At 53.9% G+C, this 18601-nt stretch overlaps 1 protein-coding gene across 4 annotated transcripts in view; it reads right to left on the bottom strand.

Moving 5' to 3' along the window:
- Positions 1-17435, bottom strand: part of ANKS6 (ankyrin repeat and sterile alpha motif domain containing 6) — a 48076-nt gene extending 30641 nt beyond the window's left edge. For all 4 annotated transcript variants that reach the window (XR_005989003.1, XM_041763050.1, XM_041763051.1 and 1 more), the window contains exons 1-8: positions 17046-17435; positions 12038-12540; positions 9167-9211; positions 8296-8500; positions 7197-7303; positions 5085-5233; positions 3644-3842; positions 2606-2655 (exon numbers count right to left, since the gene is read on the bottom strand). Coding sequence is in view for 3 of the 4 variants with exons in the window: in XM_041763050.1 (XP_041618984.1) it covers positions 2606-2655; positions 3644-3842; positions 5085-5233; positions 7197-7303; positions 8296-8500; positions 9167-9211; positions 12038-12540; positions 17046-17398 (1611 nt within the window). In the remaining variant the exon portion in view is untranslated. The remainder of the gene's footprint in view (positions 1-2605; positions 2656-3643; positions 3843-5084; positions 5234-7196; positions 7304-8295; positions 8501-9166; positions 9212-12037; positions 12541-17045) is intronic.
- Between the last annotated feature and the right edge of the window lie 1166 nt (positions 17436-18601).

Raw genomic sequence — 18601 nt, 5'->3', positions numbered from 1 at the left:
GGGGGGGGGGGGGGGGGGTCTCAGGAGGAGGGGGCAGGGCATGGTGGGGGTGGGGTGGGGTGGGGTGGGGGTGGGGGGTGGGCGGCCCAGGTCGGCTCCCTGTGAGCCCAGCACTCACTCCCTTCCCCATCCCACCACACCCTTCCTACTCCAGCCACACCTCCCACTGCTGACATTTTTAACTGTAATTTTATATTTTGGAAATGTGACTTAGGACTAGTATAAAATCCATACAATGGCGACTGGTGGATTGTCAAGGAAAAGCATCCACACGGTCCACACTAACTTTAATTAAGAAAAGACAGTGGACTTGGTGCCAGATGGTGCTTTGCAGGGAAGGGCATCCCACAGCTAAACCCGCCTCGGGAGCCGGGCAGGCTTGCGTCTCCACAAGGATGGCTGCGAACGCCCCCTCGGCAGGGCTCCCTGGCCATCCTCCATCTGCCGAGGGGCAGGCCAGCATGCTGGTGCCTTCCACAGGGCACGGGGAGGTAGGACAGCAAGTGCCAAGGCAGGCGTGTGGCCATCCTCGGTCCCACCCTGGCCGTCCCGAGCTTTTCTGCGAGTCTGGGAATGGTGCTGTCCCGTGTGGACCTCAGCAACCCCCTCCAGCAATGGGGCTGGGCTGGGCGAGCACTAGGGACGCTCGCAGCTGCAAACCCACCACAGATGGGCATTTTCACTGCTCGGGGACAGAGTCTAAATCGTTGCAAACTTTCTGCAAGCCAATGACATTCACACCCACTGACCCAGAAATTCTATTCCTAGACATTTACCCCAAGGAAACCACAGGCAAGCGGGGGAAATTGAGGCATAAGAATATTCATCAGATCTGTGAAAACAATAACGAAAAACTAAAACTCCCACAAAGTCCAAACAGGTGAGGCTCCACCGGTCAGTGAGGCACGTTCCCTTGATGGAATGTCGTATCGCACAGCCACTGGACGTGACGTGGCTAAAGAGTGTTTGATGACATGCAACAGCTGGTCAGACAAACCGGTAATAAGGCAGGCTCGGCACAGCGTGGGGAAGAGGACAGTGCCGGCCTCGCAGGGCTGCCGGGGAGACCGCAGGAGTGAACGTATGTTACGTGCTCTGAGTAGCGGCTGGCACTTAGTGCCGGCACGTATTTGCCGTCGTTATATATACAGATACGCTTGTAGGTGCTAAAACATGGTCAGCAAAATATTCAAAAGATAAATAGCACACGACGTCTCTTGATCATGTATGTGTCAGCAAGGGTGATTTTATGTTTCTTCTTTACAGGTCACCGCATCTTCCCAAATTTCAGTAACAGCCCTTGTCTTCACTGGAGTAATTACCGCTACTTAATGCGATTATCAAACGTCGGGCAGCCCAAGCTCCCACCTTGGTAAACTGGTCTAGAGGCGGGGTGCACACCTGCTGCACAGCCGGGCGGGGCGGAGGCAGTGGATCCCTGGAGCGCTCAGCACTGGCAACTGGGGGACTGAGGCAGCAGGAAGGCGGCCTTCCCCGCAGCCCCTGCTCCCTTCTCTTCTCCAATACTGCCCTCTCCTGGCCGGCCCCCACATCAGGATCTCCGAGCTAAATGGACGAGTTCAACCCCAACCAGAAGGCTCTCATTTTAAAACTTGAGGAACGTGAGGCCCAGGGAGGTGAAGTCACACGTCTAAGGTCACAGAGCAGATAACAGAGAGCTCATTCTGGGCCAGGAACTATGCTAAGAAGTTCCTGGGGATAATCTTATTCAAAGGAACAACTGTGAGGGAGAGCATCCCTTAAGTCAGAGACTGCTAGCTGTCCCCCAGTATCCACCTTCCACAGCTTCCTTAGTAGACACCCATTGAGATGGAACACAAGCACCTGTAACAGAGACTTCATTTCTCAGCCTCCCGTGCAGTGGGATGTGGCCATGTGACCGGACGTTGGCTGAATGGATATAAGCAGAAGTGATGTGGGAGTTCCCAGGAAACTTGACACCTGGTATGTGCCCCCTGTGGCCACTGGTTTCTCCCCTCATCGTTCCTGCTGGCTGGAATAAGGCAGCAATGGCCACAGCTCTGGGAGTCATCTTGGTAACAGAAGCCAAGCACGGGTAGAAGGAACCAACCAGGTCCCTGCCTGGGTCAACGTACCAGTCCTGAACTGCATTTGAGAAAAATAAGCTGCTGTTTCATTCATGCCATTGTTATTTGAGGACCTTCTGTTACTCGTAGCAAAACCTAATCCTGACACATCTCTAGTTCACAGATGAGGAGACTGAGGCTTCTCAGGCTGGAAACACAGCCTCCTCCGTGACTCTTCTCCCCTCGACTCCCTATAACCAAAATGGGGAGTCCAACATCACCCATCAAGTCCTACCCTTCAGAGCCCTGTCCTCACTGCTGCCTCCCTGCAAACACCAGCAGGGCCTACATCTGGCCACTAAGCACCAGCACAGCCTGACCCACAGTTTAGGGCTGGTTCTGATTCCTCAGTGCCAGAGCTGTTCCATTGTTACACATTTGGCTATCAGCCCCATGTGTGACCACCACAGACAGACATGTCTACATCTAGCCTTGTAAATCAATCAACTAATGATTGTGAGAGACCTGAAATGCTTTTAGGAAAGCCCCACACTCACCATGGTTGTCAATAACACATCTTCTTTGTCTCCTCTTGCGCTCCCAGGACCTGAGAGACAAATGGAAATTTCCTGAAATGACCCTCCCAACAAGTTCACGGCATGAGGATGAGTGACCAGGTCAGCCTTCATCCTGGAAAACCAACTCTCCTGGGTGATTAAATATTTAATGATAATTGGTATTCAATATTTGAATAGAAGGAAAGCATTTAAAATGTATCTCTCAAAGCATGTTCTCAACTTTTCCATAAGCCACTGCCATGCCGGGTCAGACCAGTGGTGCATCCAGCTCAATAGTCTGTCTCAAACAGTGGTGCTGAAGGAGCTAGTCTGGGTGTGGCGTCTGTCAGAGGGCTATGATCTAATCAACTGTCAAATCAGCGTGGAAATCTCCTTTCATGCCCTGGCAAAGTCATCCCGTTTGTTGAATACCTCCAGTGGTGCGAAGCTCACCATCCACCCCCCCAAATCCCCACCCTGGATAACTCATTCTGTTTCAAAACACTTCCAGTGCCAGAGAACAATCACATTTGATAGCTGCTAAAATCACCTATTGAAGGCAAGAGAGAGGCCGTGACTAGCCTCAGGTCCCTCAGCACGGTGTGGGGGACAGAAACCAGGGACTCTTGACACTTATGTCCCCATTCTACCACACCGTATTTGTGTCCCTGTCTGTCCTTCCCCAGACAAGCCACTTTACTCCAGTGTCCCATTGCTCTTTTTTTTTAAAGATTTTATTTATTTATTCGTAGAGACACAGGGAGAGAGAGAAAGAGAGAGAGATACAGAGGCAGAGACACAGGCAGAGGGAGAAGCAGGCTCCATGCAGAGAGCCTGACGTGGGACTTGATCCAGAATCTCCAGGATCACGCCCTGGGCTGCAGGCGGTGCTAAACCGCTGCGCCACCGGGGCTGCCCCAGTGTCCCATTCCAATATCATCTCAGCTCTGACATCAGCCCAGGAGGTAGGACAAAGGGCAGAGAATTTGGGTTTGACCATTCTGGAAATACTACAGCACATGCATTTTTTTTTCTCACCATTCTCTTTCATTGTGGGGGCCACATCATGAAGCCCCGGGCGGCTTGTTTTATCCTGGGGGGCCGCCCTCATTGTGGAGTCCAGCGCTGACTCTGGCTCATCACAGAAAGGCAAAGGCTGGTTGCTGGAGAGCCCACGGGGCAGGGTCTGCATCAGTTTGAGCTTCCGGAACCGATTGGACATTCGGTTCCACCAGGACTGCCAAGGGAACACAGAGTAGAGGTCATGATCCAGAGCACCCATCCTAGGGATGCTGACTACACTTTATGCACCCTTCCCTTCCGCTCTCCTGGGCACACAAGTTCTACCAATCAGCCACCACACCCTCTCCCACAAAGCCACGGTTCTCTCTAAATCATTCCTGACTCAGCCCTTGGGAGCCCACCTCTGACAGTGGACCCTACCTGCCACCCTTCATCTCATCAATCTCTGCATTGCACAGATTGAGAAATGGAGACCCAGGTGGGGTGCCAACTTGCTCAGTCTTACAGTGAGTCAGAGACACACAGATGGACAAGAGGCAATGACAAACACCGTAACATCAGTCACCTCTTCCCCCCATTCCGGTGACAGTGTGAGAGGTATTGGGTGTCCATGGCAAGGCCTGGGCCATCTGCTCCACCAGCTGATGCCTCCCCACTTAGATAGAGGACTAGTGCCACCCCCCAGGGTGTCCCCTAGCCCCGTGACAGCTCGGAGGCTATGACACAGTGGGAGGGGAGGCTGTGAGGGCCTGGCTGAGGGAGATGGCAGGGAGGGCAGGACTGCAGGGACCCATGCAAACAACACTGAAAGGAAGACCTGGGGCTTGCGTGAGTTATGAATAGGAAAGGAATATAAAGTCTGCAGACCTGTGGAGGCACTGGGACCCCAGACAGGATGGAGAGGTAAGTTTGACTTCAGGCAAGTAGAACAGAATGGGGAGGCTGAGAAATTCAAAGAAAGATACTTGGCTTGCAGTTAGAAACGAGCAACTGGAGGTTGTTCTGTTATTTCCAGAAAGCAGTGGCTGGAGGCCCGTGGGCTGCGGGGAGACCCGAGAACTGTGCCAGCAGCAGTATCCCACGTGCAGATGCAGATGCCACACACACGTGGCCTGGGAGGAGAGGCATTTGGTTCGACCGGCTCAGTACTATATCAGGCAAAATTCTTAGTTCCCGACATCTATAAATTCAGTCTCCACATCAAAATATGGTTTTCTAGCTTCTCCTGCAATAATGGGACAATCTGACAACATGAACCCACGTTTTGCAAAGCAACCATAATGCGTTAGGATCACCTCCGTTTCCCCTGATGCCCACCCCCTTGCTCACTTCCTGCTCCTGCTGGGCTACCTTCACTCTAGCCTAAAACATTCCTGGGTCAGCAGAAAGCAGCAGGCATCCCCCACCCCATCAGCCAGGTTCTCTCTACAGCCCTTGAGGATGGGAAAAGGCTAACCTTAAGCCCGCCTTTGTCATCGGGCAGCACTGGGACACTCCAGGGCTGTCGGGCCTTCGAGTGAGGTGGAGGTGGTGGGTGGCTGGGCCGGCCCTTGTCTCTATTCACCTGCATGCAGACAGACGCCAGCAGTCGAACAAGTTCTGTGTCTATGGACATAAAAGGCAGCGCTTTACCTGCAAATACGTCTGTTAGGCCATGGAGAGAGGGCTCAAGACGACCCCCTCGGCCTTCGAACTCAACCCTGCACTCCAGAGTCTGGTCTTCAGAAGCCAGCGCACAGGCCAGCAGGGCTCAATCCACTTAACCAGAAGGAAAACCCAGAAGCCCTCTCCCCACAGAAAGAGGAGTAGTGTTTTAAAAATACAGACTCTGCAGCCAGATGGCAGGGGCTTCAATTCTCCCTCTGCCCCTCCCTGACTGCATTAACTGCAGGTAAATGAGGGAACCTCTCCATGTCTCTGTAAAAGGGGTGACAGTAGGCATCACATAAAGGTGTCTGGAGGATCTGAGGGGATTTCTGGCATAAGGTAAGTACTTAAGAAAGGTTAAGTATTGCTATTATTATTGTTATTATTATTAACTGTTATTATTTTTACCAAAAAAACCCACAATAAACAAAACTGACAAGAAAATGCTACAAACTATTAACGGTGTTTTCCTCTTGTTGACTTTTTTCTCTCCCAGTGTTCAATAATATGCATGTGTTTCTTCTAAATTTCAGGCAAAAACTTAACTAGAAAAACCCACTAGAAAAAAAATCAACTAGGGAGAGACTGTCTTACTGCGCAAGGGGTGGGGAAGTGGTTGGGGGGAGAGGGTAACAGAGAAGAGGCACAGCGAGACAGGAGTTTGTTCAAGAAAAGCTTGCATGGGGCAGCCCCGGTGGCTCAGCGGTTTAGCGCCACTTTCAGCCCAGGGTGTGATCCTGGAGACCTGGGATAGAGTCCCGTGTCAGGCTCCCTGCATGGAGCCTGCTTCTCCCTCTGCCTCTCTCTCTCTCTCTCTCTCTCTCTCATGAATAAATAAAATCTAAAAAAAAAGAAGAAAAGAAAAGCGTGTGTGATGCAGGAGACGGGTTCTGATGACACCAACTCTTGGCATGCCAGGAGGGTCTCCAGTGAGGCAGAGTGAGTTCACTGGAATTGGGCAGAGACCCCACCCCGCCAGCTGGGTCAGGTCATTTCCCCTGGCCCTTGTCACCTCCCCTCCACAAGGGGATAAGCAGTTCTGCTTCCCTTCACATGCCCTGTGAGGATGAAATGGAACCAAGTATGCATCTGAGACATGTGGGGCCTGAGCAGGGATGGGGTGAGGGTGGCAATGCCTGCAGCAGGGGTGAGGAGGGCGGCAATGCTGGTGATGAGGTAGGGCACTCCAGCCTGCCACCAGCCTGCCAAGAGAGGCAGGAGTAACTCCACTTGGGACTGCGGAAGTAGTCCTCTCCCACGGCCAGCAGGTTCAAAGTCTGTGGGTCAGAAAGGCCTTCCAGCCTCTCAACCTCCTTGGGCTGAAACTCCAAGGCAACAGGAGAGAGGATAGACAGATAGACAGACGCTAATTCTTGAGCTGCCTAACTGGATGCCTCAGGTGCCAGAGGAGGGCCTGTCACACGGGTTGGGGCTCAAGGGGAGCAGCAGGTGCCAGTGGGGACCAAGAGAGGTGGGATTAGTGACAGCCACACCCCCAGCATGGTGCCCTTGACCCAGTGGCCTCCACCTACACAATGCAGCAGAGGAGGCCACTGCTCCAGCTCTGATTCTGCTCGTCAAAGGGGTATTTTTATTTCCCCGAGTCAGGGTTTCCAGCTATGAGCCCAGTTACCTTTTTAGGACTTGTGCGGACTGCTAGGGCAGATGTATGTCTCACTGGCCTTCCCTCCTGGGAGACTCTCCAAAGGGTGGCGCTGGAGGAGCCTAAGGGACTACCTGGGACCAGCCAAGCCTTTGCTGAGGAGGGAAGGGACTTGCCTGAGGACACGTGGTGAGCCCTTGGAGCTTGAGAGTGACTTCCCCCAACAGTAAGCAAGGGCTTAAAACAAAAGCAATTAATTCCTTTCCTAGCCAGAGAGAGGCCACGCAGGTTTACGACACTTTCCCTGAAACAACCCACCAGGATCGCTCAGCAGCATCACTAGGTCAAAGGCCGTGTACCCGTTTTTTGCACGAAGAGTGACATCAGCCCCTTGGTTTAGCAGATATTTGACAATTTCCTTATTCCTGGGAAGGAAAGAAAAAGCTGGAGTTAGATGCACTGAAGGCAAAAGCCTGGCTTTGCTCCTGGGCAAGAAGCTGATGATATTAACTAGTGGCCCATCTTCAAGCCTGAAAGGAGGCCGTGGAAAGCTGCAAACAGTCTCATACTCCTTGTCCCCATCCCCTATGGGCAGGTCTGCCTTGAACATGATGCAATCCAAAGCCTAGGTATTCCTTCCACAAACAAAAGGAAAACCACAGGGTCACCATTACCACACGCAGGTCCCTACTCCTTCTGCCCCCAATCCTTCCCCCTGCCCCTCCGTGGAAGCCTCACATAGGCCAAAGTGTCTGATGCAGAAGTCTGAGGCTTACCAAACTGAAAGACAAACCCCTTCGAGATGACATAGGAAAGTGCTGTGATAACCTGAAAGAGGGCAAGGAAAGGGCTGGTAATCTGGATTCAGACCACCTGTAAGACTGTCTGTAGCTCCCAGCCTCTGGGTCAGTCTACCCGAAAGAGGCAGCCTCCAGGAGGACAGGATGAGAAGGGATTCAGAAGCACCAGCCAATGGTGGACCTCTTCAAAAGGAGAGGGTTAAGACAAGTCTCACCACCGGTCGCCGAGGAGCCAATGGTATGAATGGCCAATGTGCATTTCCAAAAGGACACAGACATAAGGACATCAGTGTGAACACTCCAAACAGACCCATTACTGTGTTCAACTGAAATCAACCTACAGAAACTTCTCTTCCTGCATAAAATGTTCCTGCTGCATGGGGTCTTTACAATCACTGGTAAATGGGGTGATGAGGTAACAGGAATCAGGACACAGCAGAGGAGGAATGCAGGATAGAATGAGCCTGCGTGGCTTTGATTTTTTGTGTGTGCCTCAAGGTCTTTACAGCCCTAGAGTTTGTCTGCAGCGTCTCAGGACCAGAAAGCCCCCATCAAGAACCCTATCTCGGCTCAGGGCATCCGTAGCCTCCTTCTGAGGGCGTGGAGCTGGCACTGACCCGTGGTAGGTGGCCTGCATGAGGGCCGTCCAGCCGTGCACGCTGTCCTGCTTGTCGACGTCAGCATGCCTCTCCACCAGCAGCTGCACCAGAGGCAGCTGCCCCATGACAGCTGCCAGCATCAATGGGGTCGCCCCATCCCCGTTGACCAGGTTCACATAGTTGGGGTCTTCATCTGCAATCTCTTTGACCAGCTGGAAGTTTCCTGCAAACAGAAGCAGGAGACCTGGTGATCTGTGGGCCTGGATTTACTTATCCAGCAGGTTTATGTAACAAACAGGTGCTCAGCCTGCCTCTGTGCTGGGCATCACAGGGGCTACAAAGGTGAAGAAGAGGTAGTCCCAATGCGCATCTCTCAATCTATGAGGGTTGGAGGCAAGCACCCAGATAGTTTTACTAAAAGAGAGCAGTGTTATTGATATCCTAAGAGAACAGATGAAGGAAACATGAAAGGCAACGTACATGCAGAGAGCTCAGAGCTCCCTGGGGGGTGAGATCAAGGAGGGCTTCCCGGAGGTAGGGTCTAAATCAGGAGAGGAGATTTTAGGCTTCATCACAAAGATAGTGGAGTGGGTAGGTAGGCAGTGAGGCATTTCATAGGTAGGGAAAAGCCAGAACATAGCCACAGGGTTTGGCTGGGGATGGGAGTGGCAGGGAGGGTAGTCTGGAACTTGTGTATAAAGCACCATAATAACTACCAGTCTCCAGGGGCTGAACCTCCCTGTGTGAAACTACCGAGTCAGGAAATAACAAAAACGCTTGTTTCTTTCTCAAACACCCTGGGTGGCCTTGAAAAGCACTATAAATACTAGGTTGGGAGGATGTGTCCCTATATTCATAAATCTCCAAAAAGATTTTCTAAAGCGCTTACCCATTTTCAATGCGTGAAAAATATCAGGCCGCCTTTTCTCCTCATCTAGGTAAACAAAGATTTTAAAAGTTAACCACAAAAGGTTTCATAGAACAGAAAAAGTCACATGCATGTAACAATACAGCCTAGTTTTATTTTTTTATATTATATTATATTTTATTTTTTAATACAGCCTAGTTTTGAAAGAGATCTACTTTCCAAAACCAATCTGATCAGAGACCCATGTAACGGACGAATCCGGTGGCCCTTGCTGGAAGAGTTACTATCAGAGAGTGCCTGCAAATGCTCCAGAGATAGATCTTGGGAAGTCATCTGGCCAAAAAACCATAAATAAGTAGAACATTTCCTCATCCCACACCCAAAGCAATCATTTTGGGGCATTCCAAACTTTGGGATGTCCCCTCTTAGATGTAATGGAAAAGTATAGTCTTGGAAAACATTTGGATTCCTATGAAAATTTTTTTAAAAAGCAATTCTTTTCTAGTAAAAACTAAATGTACAACCATGAAATAATTCCAAAGGAGAGGGCCCTTGAGACACTGAACAGCTGAGCCAGTGGGAGGTCGTGGATGTGGCCACCAGAAAAGCCAATGTTAATTTTTGTTTTTCCCAAAGAAGAAGCAATCTGAATGACTTCAAGTTACCCCTGCCCCAGACTTGCAGACATGGCCCCCTGCAGACCACTGCCCACCTGATGTTTTCATGCTGGTCCCTTCAGCCCAGCTGGTACGGGAGCCATGTCTACCCCCAAACCTTGCCTTGCTGCACCCACCCCGTGCTCGCCCCTATCTGCTCATCTGTTATCTTCCTCCAAGCTTGGGCTAGTAGGTACTGTGCTACTGTCAGAAAGCAGACAACTTCAGGACCCATCATCCTCTCGCAGGTGGCCAAATGCAAGACTTCCTGCAATCTTTGACTAACTCTAGAGATGGAGTGGCTGGGAGGGGAACCTGTAACTCTGGGCTAAATCTCTGATCCAGGTCAGCCCCCTCAGGCAGCTGGGAAGAAGCTAAATAAATAAAAATTAAAAAATTTAAATATTAAAAAAAGAAAGCCTTAGGCCTCACCCAAACAGCAATTTTTGTTCTCTTTACTACAACTAGCATCAACCCCAGAAATGACATTAACTCCAGAGTTCTTTTTTTTTTTTTTTTAAATTTATGATAGTCACACACAGAGAGAGAGAGAGAGAGAGGCAGAGACACAGGCAGAGGGAGAAGCAGGCTCCAAGCACCAGGAGCCCGACGTGGGTTTTGATCCCGGGTCTCCAGGATCGCGCCCTGGGCCAAAGGCAGGCGCCAAACCGCTGCGCCACCCAGGGATCCCCTAACTCCAGAGTTCTTACAGAGAAGTATAGACAGGCCATGGAACCAGATGTCTAATTCTCCTTGTGCAATACTATTAAGAAAAATTCTGCATCTTTGTTTTAAATATGTCACATTCCTTTAGGTGTCTCAGAGTCTAATTTGCTGTGGGCGGGGCCCTCTCATGCCAGGACCCTTGGATGAAAAAGTGTGTCACTTGGCCTTCTTGTTGGTTGCTAAGCAACCATCTGATACAAAAGAATCACTGACCCTCTAGCCTGACCCCAGGAGGCTGGGGCAGCTGTGCCATTGACGCCACGTGACCCTGGACTGGTCCCTCCCTTGTTCCGGATGCCAAGGTTGGCATCGATAGCAGAGCAGTTCTGCGGACCCTGCCCAGCCCAAGGAACAACCATAGTGGGGGTAGGGAGACACCCTGTCCTGCAGCTAACATGAGGGAGAGAACTGAGGGGTCTTCAAGGCAAATTTCCTGGCATCTCACAAAAACAGCTACGGGCTAATGATTATGTATTTAATAACCTATCTGTAATAACACAGCCTCTGCCCTTGCTGCTGGCCTACCCAGAGGCTCTTCCCTGAGAGCCTATTTGGAGTGCTCCCTCAGCTCCTGCAAGTCAGCTGCAATCTCCTGTGCTCCAGGCCACCCACCACACCACAGCCTGCACCGTCCCAACCCCCATCCCACACCTCAACCTTGCCCGTTCCCCCCACCATGGTACTGCCCACCTAACGTACTATGTAACTTAGCACATTTAATATGCTTACTTCCTGTATCTTTCCTGTCTCCCCTATAAGGCCACGGTCCTCACAGGCAGAGGGCACACGGTTCTAGAGCAGAGGTCCACAAACTATAGTCTTGGTCAAATCGGCTCCTCAGCTTGTTTTGGTAATTATAGTTTTATTGGAACACAGCCACACCCACTCGTTGACATATAATGTATGGCTGCTTTCACTCTTGTGGAACTGAGTGGTTCCGACAGAGGCTGGCCCTCAAAGTCTAAAATATTTACTATCTGGTCCTTTACAGAAAAAGTCTGCTGATTCTTGTTCTAGAGTCTAGACTCTAGAACTTCCTGCATCAGAATCATCTGGTTAGAAAGAAGGGACCGTGGGGCACCTGTGTGGCTGTCAGTTAAGCGGCTGCCTTCGGCTCAAGTCATGATTTCAGGGTCCTGCTTTGAGCCCTGCATCAGGCTCCCTGCTCAGCAGGGAGTCTGCTTCTCTGTCTCCCTCTGCCCCTCCCGCCGCTCAAGTGCACATGTTCTGTCTCAAATAAATAAAATCTTAAAAAAAAAAAAAAAAAAAAAGGAAGGGCCTTGCTGTGGCGGTTCTAGACTCTTCCCACAGATACCAAACTGCTCTTTGGAGGCCCAGGAATCTGCAAGCAATAGGCACTCCCAACTGCATAGCACATCTTAAGATCCACTGATTCTGATTTGTACCTGCCCCCTGGTTGGGCAATCCTCAGCTTTTGTCATTTAAACAGAATTTAAGAGACTCTATGAAGCCACGGGGAAGGGAAGGGTTGGCAGTGGCACAGCCTGACCTGTCTTTGGCCTGACAGTGGTCAGCGGGTCCAGGTAGTCTGCCAGGTCCCTGTGCTTGCGGTCAAGTGCAACCTCGAAGGCGGTCTTCTCCAGCACGCTGAGGTGGTCAGGGTTGGCCCCCTTCTCCACCAGCTGCTGGGCCATGCTGAGCCTCCCAATGAGTGCCGACAGCATCAGTGGGCTCCAGCCCACGGTTCGGGCTGCGTGGTTGGGGTCTGCACCCCACTCCATCAGTAGACGCACCACGGCCTCATGTCCGTGCTGGATGGCGGCCATCAGGGCTGTGATGTCCAACAGCTCGTCCCTGCTGTCCCCTGCCCCTGGCTGCTCGCCTGAGGGGTTGGGATGGTCCACAAAGGCACCAGCTTCCAGGAGTAGCTTCACCACACCCAGATGGCCACCCCGAGAGGCCACAGTGAGCACACTGGCTCCTAGCCGGTTCTGGGCATTGACGTCAGCTCCGTGATCCAAAAGGAGGTGTGCCACACTCACGTGCCCAAATCTGCCAGGAATATGGAGAATTAGTGACACAAACATGGAACACTGACAAGGAGACAGCTTATGTAATCCTCATTTGTCATTCATCATTAAAGTCATAATAGCCACTCATGGTAAGAGGTCTTCTGCTGCCAGGTGCTGTGCTGGCCCTGCCTATCCACCATCACAAAGGTGAACAGCTGCTCTGTCTGGGTTCAAATCCAGCTCTGCCAATCACTAGCTGTACCACCTTGAGAAAGACCTTCAGCTTCTACGTGCCTTCACTGCCTCACCTGAAAAATAGTGTTAGAACTGTATCTACTTCAATGGCTGTTGAGGATTAAATGAGTTACTAGGTAAAGATACATAATACAGATAAGCACCCAACACGGTGCTTGGCCAAAGGAGCGCTGCCTAAGCATCAGATGTTAAAATAATCATTTTACCTTTTATATTTACACCAAGTACCAAAGTCACGCAGCTGGTCAGAGGCCGTGTCAGTGTCAGCACCCAGGGTTGTCTGAAACTACTTAGGCCCTCACCCTTTCCACTATATCGTACTGCTTTCCACATCTCAGAGAGTTCATTTTATTCTGCTTTGTGGCCTTGGCATCTACTTCTCTGCCTGTGCTGATTCCCGTGGGCAGGGCTCATGTCTGACTCCCGTCTACCCATCCTCAAACGCAAAAGGAAGGTGCTTCAAGAGGAGCCGGTGCACCCCACACCAAGAGGTGTAGCCCAGCTGGGTCAGCAGAGGAGCCAGTGCACCCCACGCCAAGAGGTGTAGCCCAGCTGGGTCAGCAGAGCCGGGCTCAGGCACCTCTCACCGGAGGCCTGCTGCCACCTGCTGGCAGGAATGCCCGCTGCCAGGGGCCAGGAACTGGGCCTGGGCGGGGCTTTCCTCCAGGAAACTGGAGCTGCCAGGGAGCCAGCTGGGCGACCACCAACTCCAATACAAAAAAACAGATGCCTCTTCCCAGCAAAGATCAAACCTTCTTTTGCCGCCAGAGGGCAGAAAAGATCTGTTTTGCAGGGTTTGGGCTGGCACACTTGGCTCAGCGGGGCCAGCGTCAGAGCTGGAAGGAACTTTAGGACTAACCGGGAAAGAAAGACGAGAGAGGGGCCGGCGGCACCAGACCATAACGCCTGCAGAACATCTGCATCTGCGAGGCCGCATTCTGAATCTCTGGTTGCATTCCCCTCCTTTCCGGAAGTGAGTTTGGTACCTCCTGCAAGCCCAGGGCCTCCCTTCTCCCCGTGGAGGCAGAGCCAATGCCAAACCCTGACCTGAACTTGTAAATACCTTTGGGGACATGAACCTTAAAGGCACCAGGTCACCTCAGCCTCTGGAGGGAGACAGCTGGGTGAACTGGCTCCTCCACCTGTAGGGGGATGGGCCTGTCCCTCCTCTTCTCCAAGAGCAGAGGAGCAAAAGGACAAGAATGCAAATGCAGAAAGCTGCAACCCCAATCTGTCTCCCTGCCTCCAGTCTCAGTCCTTCCCGCCCATCCCCTGTGGTGGGGATGCCCAAACCTAAAAGAAGACTCGCCAAACCCAAACCTGATGGCCACTCTCCAGCTTCCCACTGCTCGAAGAGGCCTGTCCACTTGGACTTGGTCAACTTCGTTTCTGCCCAACCCCCATGTCATCCCCTTCTCACTGGCCTATATGTACCTACCAATTCTACTCCTCCCACACCTCTGCCATCCTGCCTCCCTGCCCGGAGTACCCTCCTGTCCAGATCTCAGTAGGCCCTTCATCCTGCTTCAGGATTCAGCTCAGAGCTCACCTCCTCTGAGCAGCTTCCAGAGTTCAGGTGCCCTTCATCCGGGCACCCACCATTCCCAGTCCTCGCCTCTACCACTGTGTCTTCCTGTTAGACTGTACGCTCTCCGAGGACAGGACTGGTGGCTGACCTGCAGTGGGGCTCAGTAGGTTCTGTCAAATGAATAACTGGCATCACCAAGCAGAGGATGGTCTGGATGAAGGCCAGGGAAACGACTACAGAACTCATGTATCCTCCACCGAAGTAGAGAATTTTTAAAAATCCCACTATTTAGCTATCAAGCGTAAAATAAAATCTAGTATAATTCCTTACAGCAGATTAAAAAGTACTGTCACATTTTTATCTTATTTGATCTTAATAAACCCTAAAATAAACTAATAATGCCTTTTTCACAGATGAGGAAACTGAAGATTTGAGTGGAAAGCAGAGTGTCTCCTTTTGAAAGTGATGGAGTCAAAACTTGGAACCTAGACCCGAAAATCTGAAACCCCAGCTCTTCTGGTATAAAAAGTGTTGACAGAAAGGAAAGGAGTGAATCTGAACAGAAGTGCTGATGTTTGGATTGACATTTCTGAACTCACAGGTAGCTCGGGAGGTCATTCAATTACGATGGAAACTTAAAAGAATTCAAGGAAGGCTGAGAGTTTTGTGGATGCTAAGCTTCTAATAGGTAATTACTGAGGATAGGGAAGCGTGGGAATTTCTGAACAGCTGCTGTGATTACCAATTAATTTTGTCAATTAACACTTGTGTTTAAAGACCGGGCAAGGGATCCCTGGGTGGCACAGCGGTTTGGCGCCTGCCTTTGGCCCAGGGCGCGATCCTGGAGACCCGGGATCGAATCCCACGTCTGGCTCCCGGTGCATGGAGCCTGCTTCTCCCTCTGCCTGTGTCTCTGCCTCTCTCTCTCTCTGTGTGACTATCATAAATAAATAAAAACTTAAAAAAAAAAATAAAGACCGGGCAAAAACGCCTACCACCCAAAGCACTGGGCACAGAGGCCACACTCACTAATCAGGTAAAGAAATGGACAGAGCAGGAGAACAAAAGAGGCCAAGGGTGAAGTTGGGGCCAAAGCAAACACCATGGAACCTGTCCCTTTAGCATTTGGCCAATTTGGCGAGTAGCTTCCCTGTGGTCGACACTAAGGGGAAACAGTCGGTTACACGATTGGTGGCCGAGAGCACAGGCTGGGAGCACAGGCTCTGGGGTCACCCACCTCATTGTGAATGTGACTCTGCCACAGTATGAGTTGCGTGGCCTTGGGCAAGTTAACTCTCTGAGCCTCAATTCCTCATCTGTAAAATGGGGATGACGACAGTACCTACACGTCCTGAGGTTTCTGCAGATTGAATGAGTTACCTCACTTAAAGCACTTAGCACCGTGCTGGACACAATAAGTGCTCAATAAAGCTTATCATGTCCAGAAGAGGAAAAAACATGAATGTAACCATTCCTGCTACTAGAACATCCACCAGAGACCAAACTGAGGAGTGGGTGGGGCCTGAAAAGATGGCCAACAGGGGTGAGTGACTTTACTGTACACCGGAGTTCCTTCCCACCAGGGCTTCAAGTCCTGTTCGCCCTGCTTCCTGAGTACATCTCGAACACCTCACTGCTCTCCCACGGCTGCCTCTGCTCGGGTCCAGGCTACCATCACTTCTCCCTAGACTGCTGCTAACCAGGCTCTCCGACTCTAGCCCATCCCTCCAATCTGTCCTCACACTGCAGTGAAAGTGATCTTTCTTTCCAAAACATAAATCTGATCGTGTCGCTCACTCTGCCTAGAACCATCTATTACTCCCCAGTGCCCTTAGGATAGCTCATCCTTCTCAGCCCAGCCACATGGCATCTGCCTTCCTCTCCAGGGGAGGCTCATCTCCCACTACTTCTAGCCCTCTCCTAGTACTGATCACGGTTCTAGCAGTCCTACGCCTTATGCCTTAGGTTCACTTTTGCTTCCGAACCTTTGCGTAGGCCTCCTATCACCCCATTCCCACCTCCCACTTCTGTCCTGGTTAATTCCTATAGAGTCTCAACCTGAATAAATACATCATCCTTACCAAAAACCTTCCTCCACTTCCCCAAACTGGGTCTGCCCTGCCCAGAGCTCCCTGCACTTTCCCCACTCATCCAGCCCGATCTCTTTGGCCTGCCCACGCGTGCGCGAGCTGCTCACGGTGGGACTCCCCGGATCCCGCAGGGTCCCCCTCGCTTAGGCTAGGGAGAGTAGTAGGTAGGTTCTTAGGAAACCTAGGTTGCAAGAAGGCATGAACGAACACCCCTAAGACCATGTGTCTCTAAGATTCTATTCGACGAGGTCTTCAGATTGTTTCTCGAAAGGCCCACTGTTCCTAGGATTCTGAGTTTAGGGACGCCCGGGTGCTCAGCGGCTTAGCACCGCCTTCAGCCCAGGGCCTGATCCTGGAGACCTGGGATCGAGCCCCACGTTGGGCTCCTGCAGGGAGCCTGCTTCTCCCTCTGCCTGTGTCTCTCTCTCTGTCTCATGAATAAATAAAATCTTTTTTTAAAAAAAAGATTCTGGTTTTATTATTAAAAAGCGGTTCCACTTCTTCTAGGATCCCGAGCTGCTCCAAGTTCACCACTCCAGCTCTCTCGAACGAGTCCCTGACCCTTTACCTCCCGGGGCGTCTGCGGGAGGGGCTCCGGGCGGGGCGGCCACCTGAGCCCGCTCGCCCGGGGACGGCCCGACGCCAGCCCTGGGGACCCGACCCCGAGCTCACCTGGCCGCCTGCATGAGCGCGCTCCAGCCGTAGTGGTTGCGGCTGTTGACCGAGGCGCCGCGGCGCAGCAAGAAGCGCACCAGCGGCTCGTGGCCCCCGGCCGCGGCGAACTGCAGCGCCGAGTTGCCCGCCTCGTCCGAGCAGTCCACGGGCACCGGCGCTCCGGCCGCCGCCGCCGCCCCGGGCCCGGCCGCCTCGGCCCCCGCGGGCTCCGCGCCCGCCTCGGGCTCCGCGCTGCGCTCCGCCGGCTCCGCCGCCCCCGGCTCCAGCAGCCGCCGCGCCGTCTCCGTGTCGCCCTGGTCGCAGGCGCGCAGCAGCAGCTGGAAGGCCGGGGGCAGCCCGCCCTCGCCCATCGCGGCCCCGCGGCCCGCGCCCGTCCGCCCGGCCCGCCGCGCCGGCTCCGCCCCCGGATACCGCGCGCCAGCGCCCCCTTCCGCCCGCCGCCCGCGCGCCCACTGCGTGCCGGGAGCGCGCGGGGGCCGGGGCCGCGCGCCTACTGGGTGCCGGGAGCGCGCTGGGGGGGGCGGGGAGCCGGGGCCGCGCGCCTACTGCGTGCCGGGAGCGCGCTGGGGGGGGAGCCGGGGCCGCGCGCCTACTGGGTGCCCCGCGCTGGGGGGGGGCGGGGAGCCGGGGCCGCGCGCCTACTGCGTGCCGGGAGCGCGCTGGGGGGGGGAGCCGGGGCCGCGCGCCTACTGGGTGCCCCGCGCTGGGGGGGGGAGGGGAGCCAGGGCCGCGCGCCTACTGTGTGCCGGGAGCGCGCGGGGGGAGGGGGGCGGGGGGAGCCGGGGCCGCGCGTCTACTGCGTGCCCGGCGCTGTGGGGGGAGGGGAGCCGTGGCCGCGCGCCTACTGCGTGCTGGGCGCGCGGGGGGAGGGGGGAAGCCGGGGCCGCGGTCCTACTGCGTGCTGGGCGCGCGGGGGGCGGGCGGGGGGGAGCCGGGCGCGCGCGGGGGCCTTGGTCCTACTGCGTGCTGAGTGGGGGGGGGCCGGCCCGCGCGCCCTACTGTGTGCCTACTGTGTGCCGGGCGCGGGCAGGACCCGGGGCCGCGCTCTTGTGTGCCTACTGTGTGTTGGGCACGCGCGGGGGCCGGGGCCGCGCCCCTACTGTGTGCAGGGCGCGCGTGGGAGCCGCGCTCCTACTGTGGGCCGGGCGCGCGCCAGGGCCGGAGCCGCGCGTCCTCGCCGGGCGGGGAGGGACCGCGCGTTCCGGCGGCGGGTGCGCCTCTGCGGGTGCGGCCCTGCCCGGCTGCTCCGGGGGCTTCTGCCCCGCGCGGAGGTCGGGGCGGCTGCTGCAGCCCGCTCGCGCTGTGAGCTCAGAGCCCCCGGGTCTGGGTCCGCCGGCGCCTGCGCTTCGCTGCGGCTTCCCAAATAGTGGTTGGCTGAAGTGAGGCTCGGGTGGTCCACCCTGTACCCCACACCTCCCCGCCCCCCGCCCCGGGACGTCCTGCGGGGCCTTCACCTGAGGATTGAGGCTACGAGCGCCTCCTGTGCCTCTCGCTTTTCACCGCTGATTCTTGAATCAGCTCCCTCTGGGACGTTGCCACAAATGCAGATTTCC

Source organism: Vulpes lagopus, chromosome 7 (assembly GCF_018345385.1).
Source record: "Vulpes lagopus strain Blue_001 chromosome 7, ASM1834538v1, whole genome shotgun sequence".
Taxonomy (NCBI): domain Eukaryota; kingdom Metazoa; phylum Chordata; class Mammalia; order Carnivora; family Canidae; genus Vulpes; species Vulpes lagopus.
Note: the sequence above shows the minus strand (reverse complement) of the source record. Positions and strands in the feature narration are given on the sequence as shown.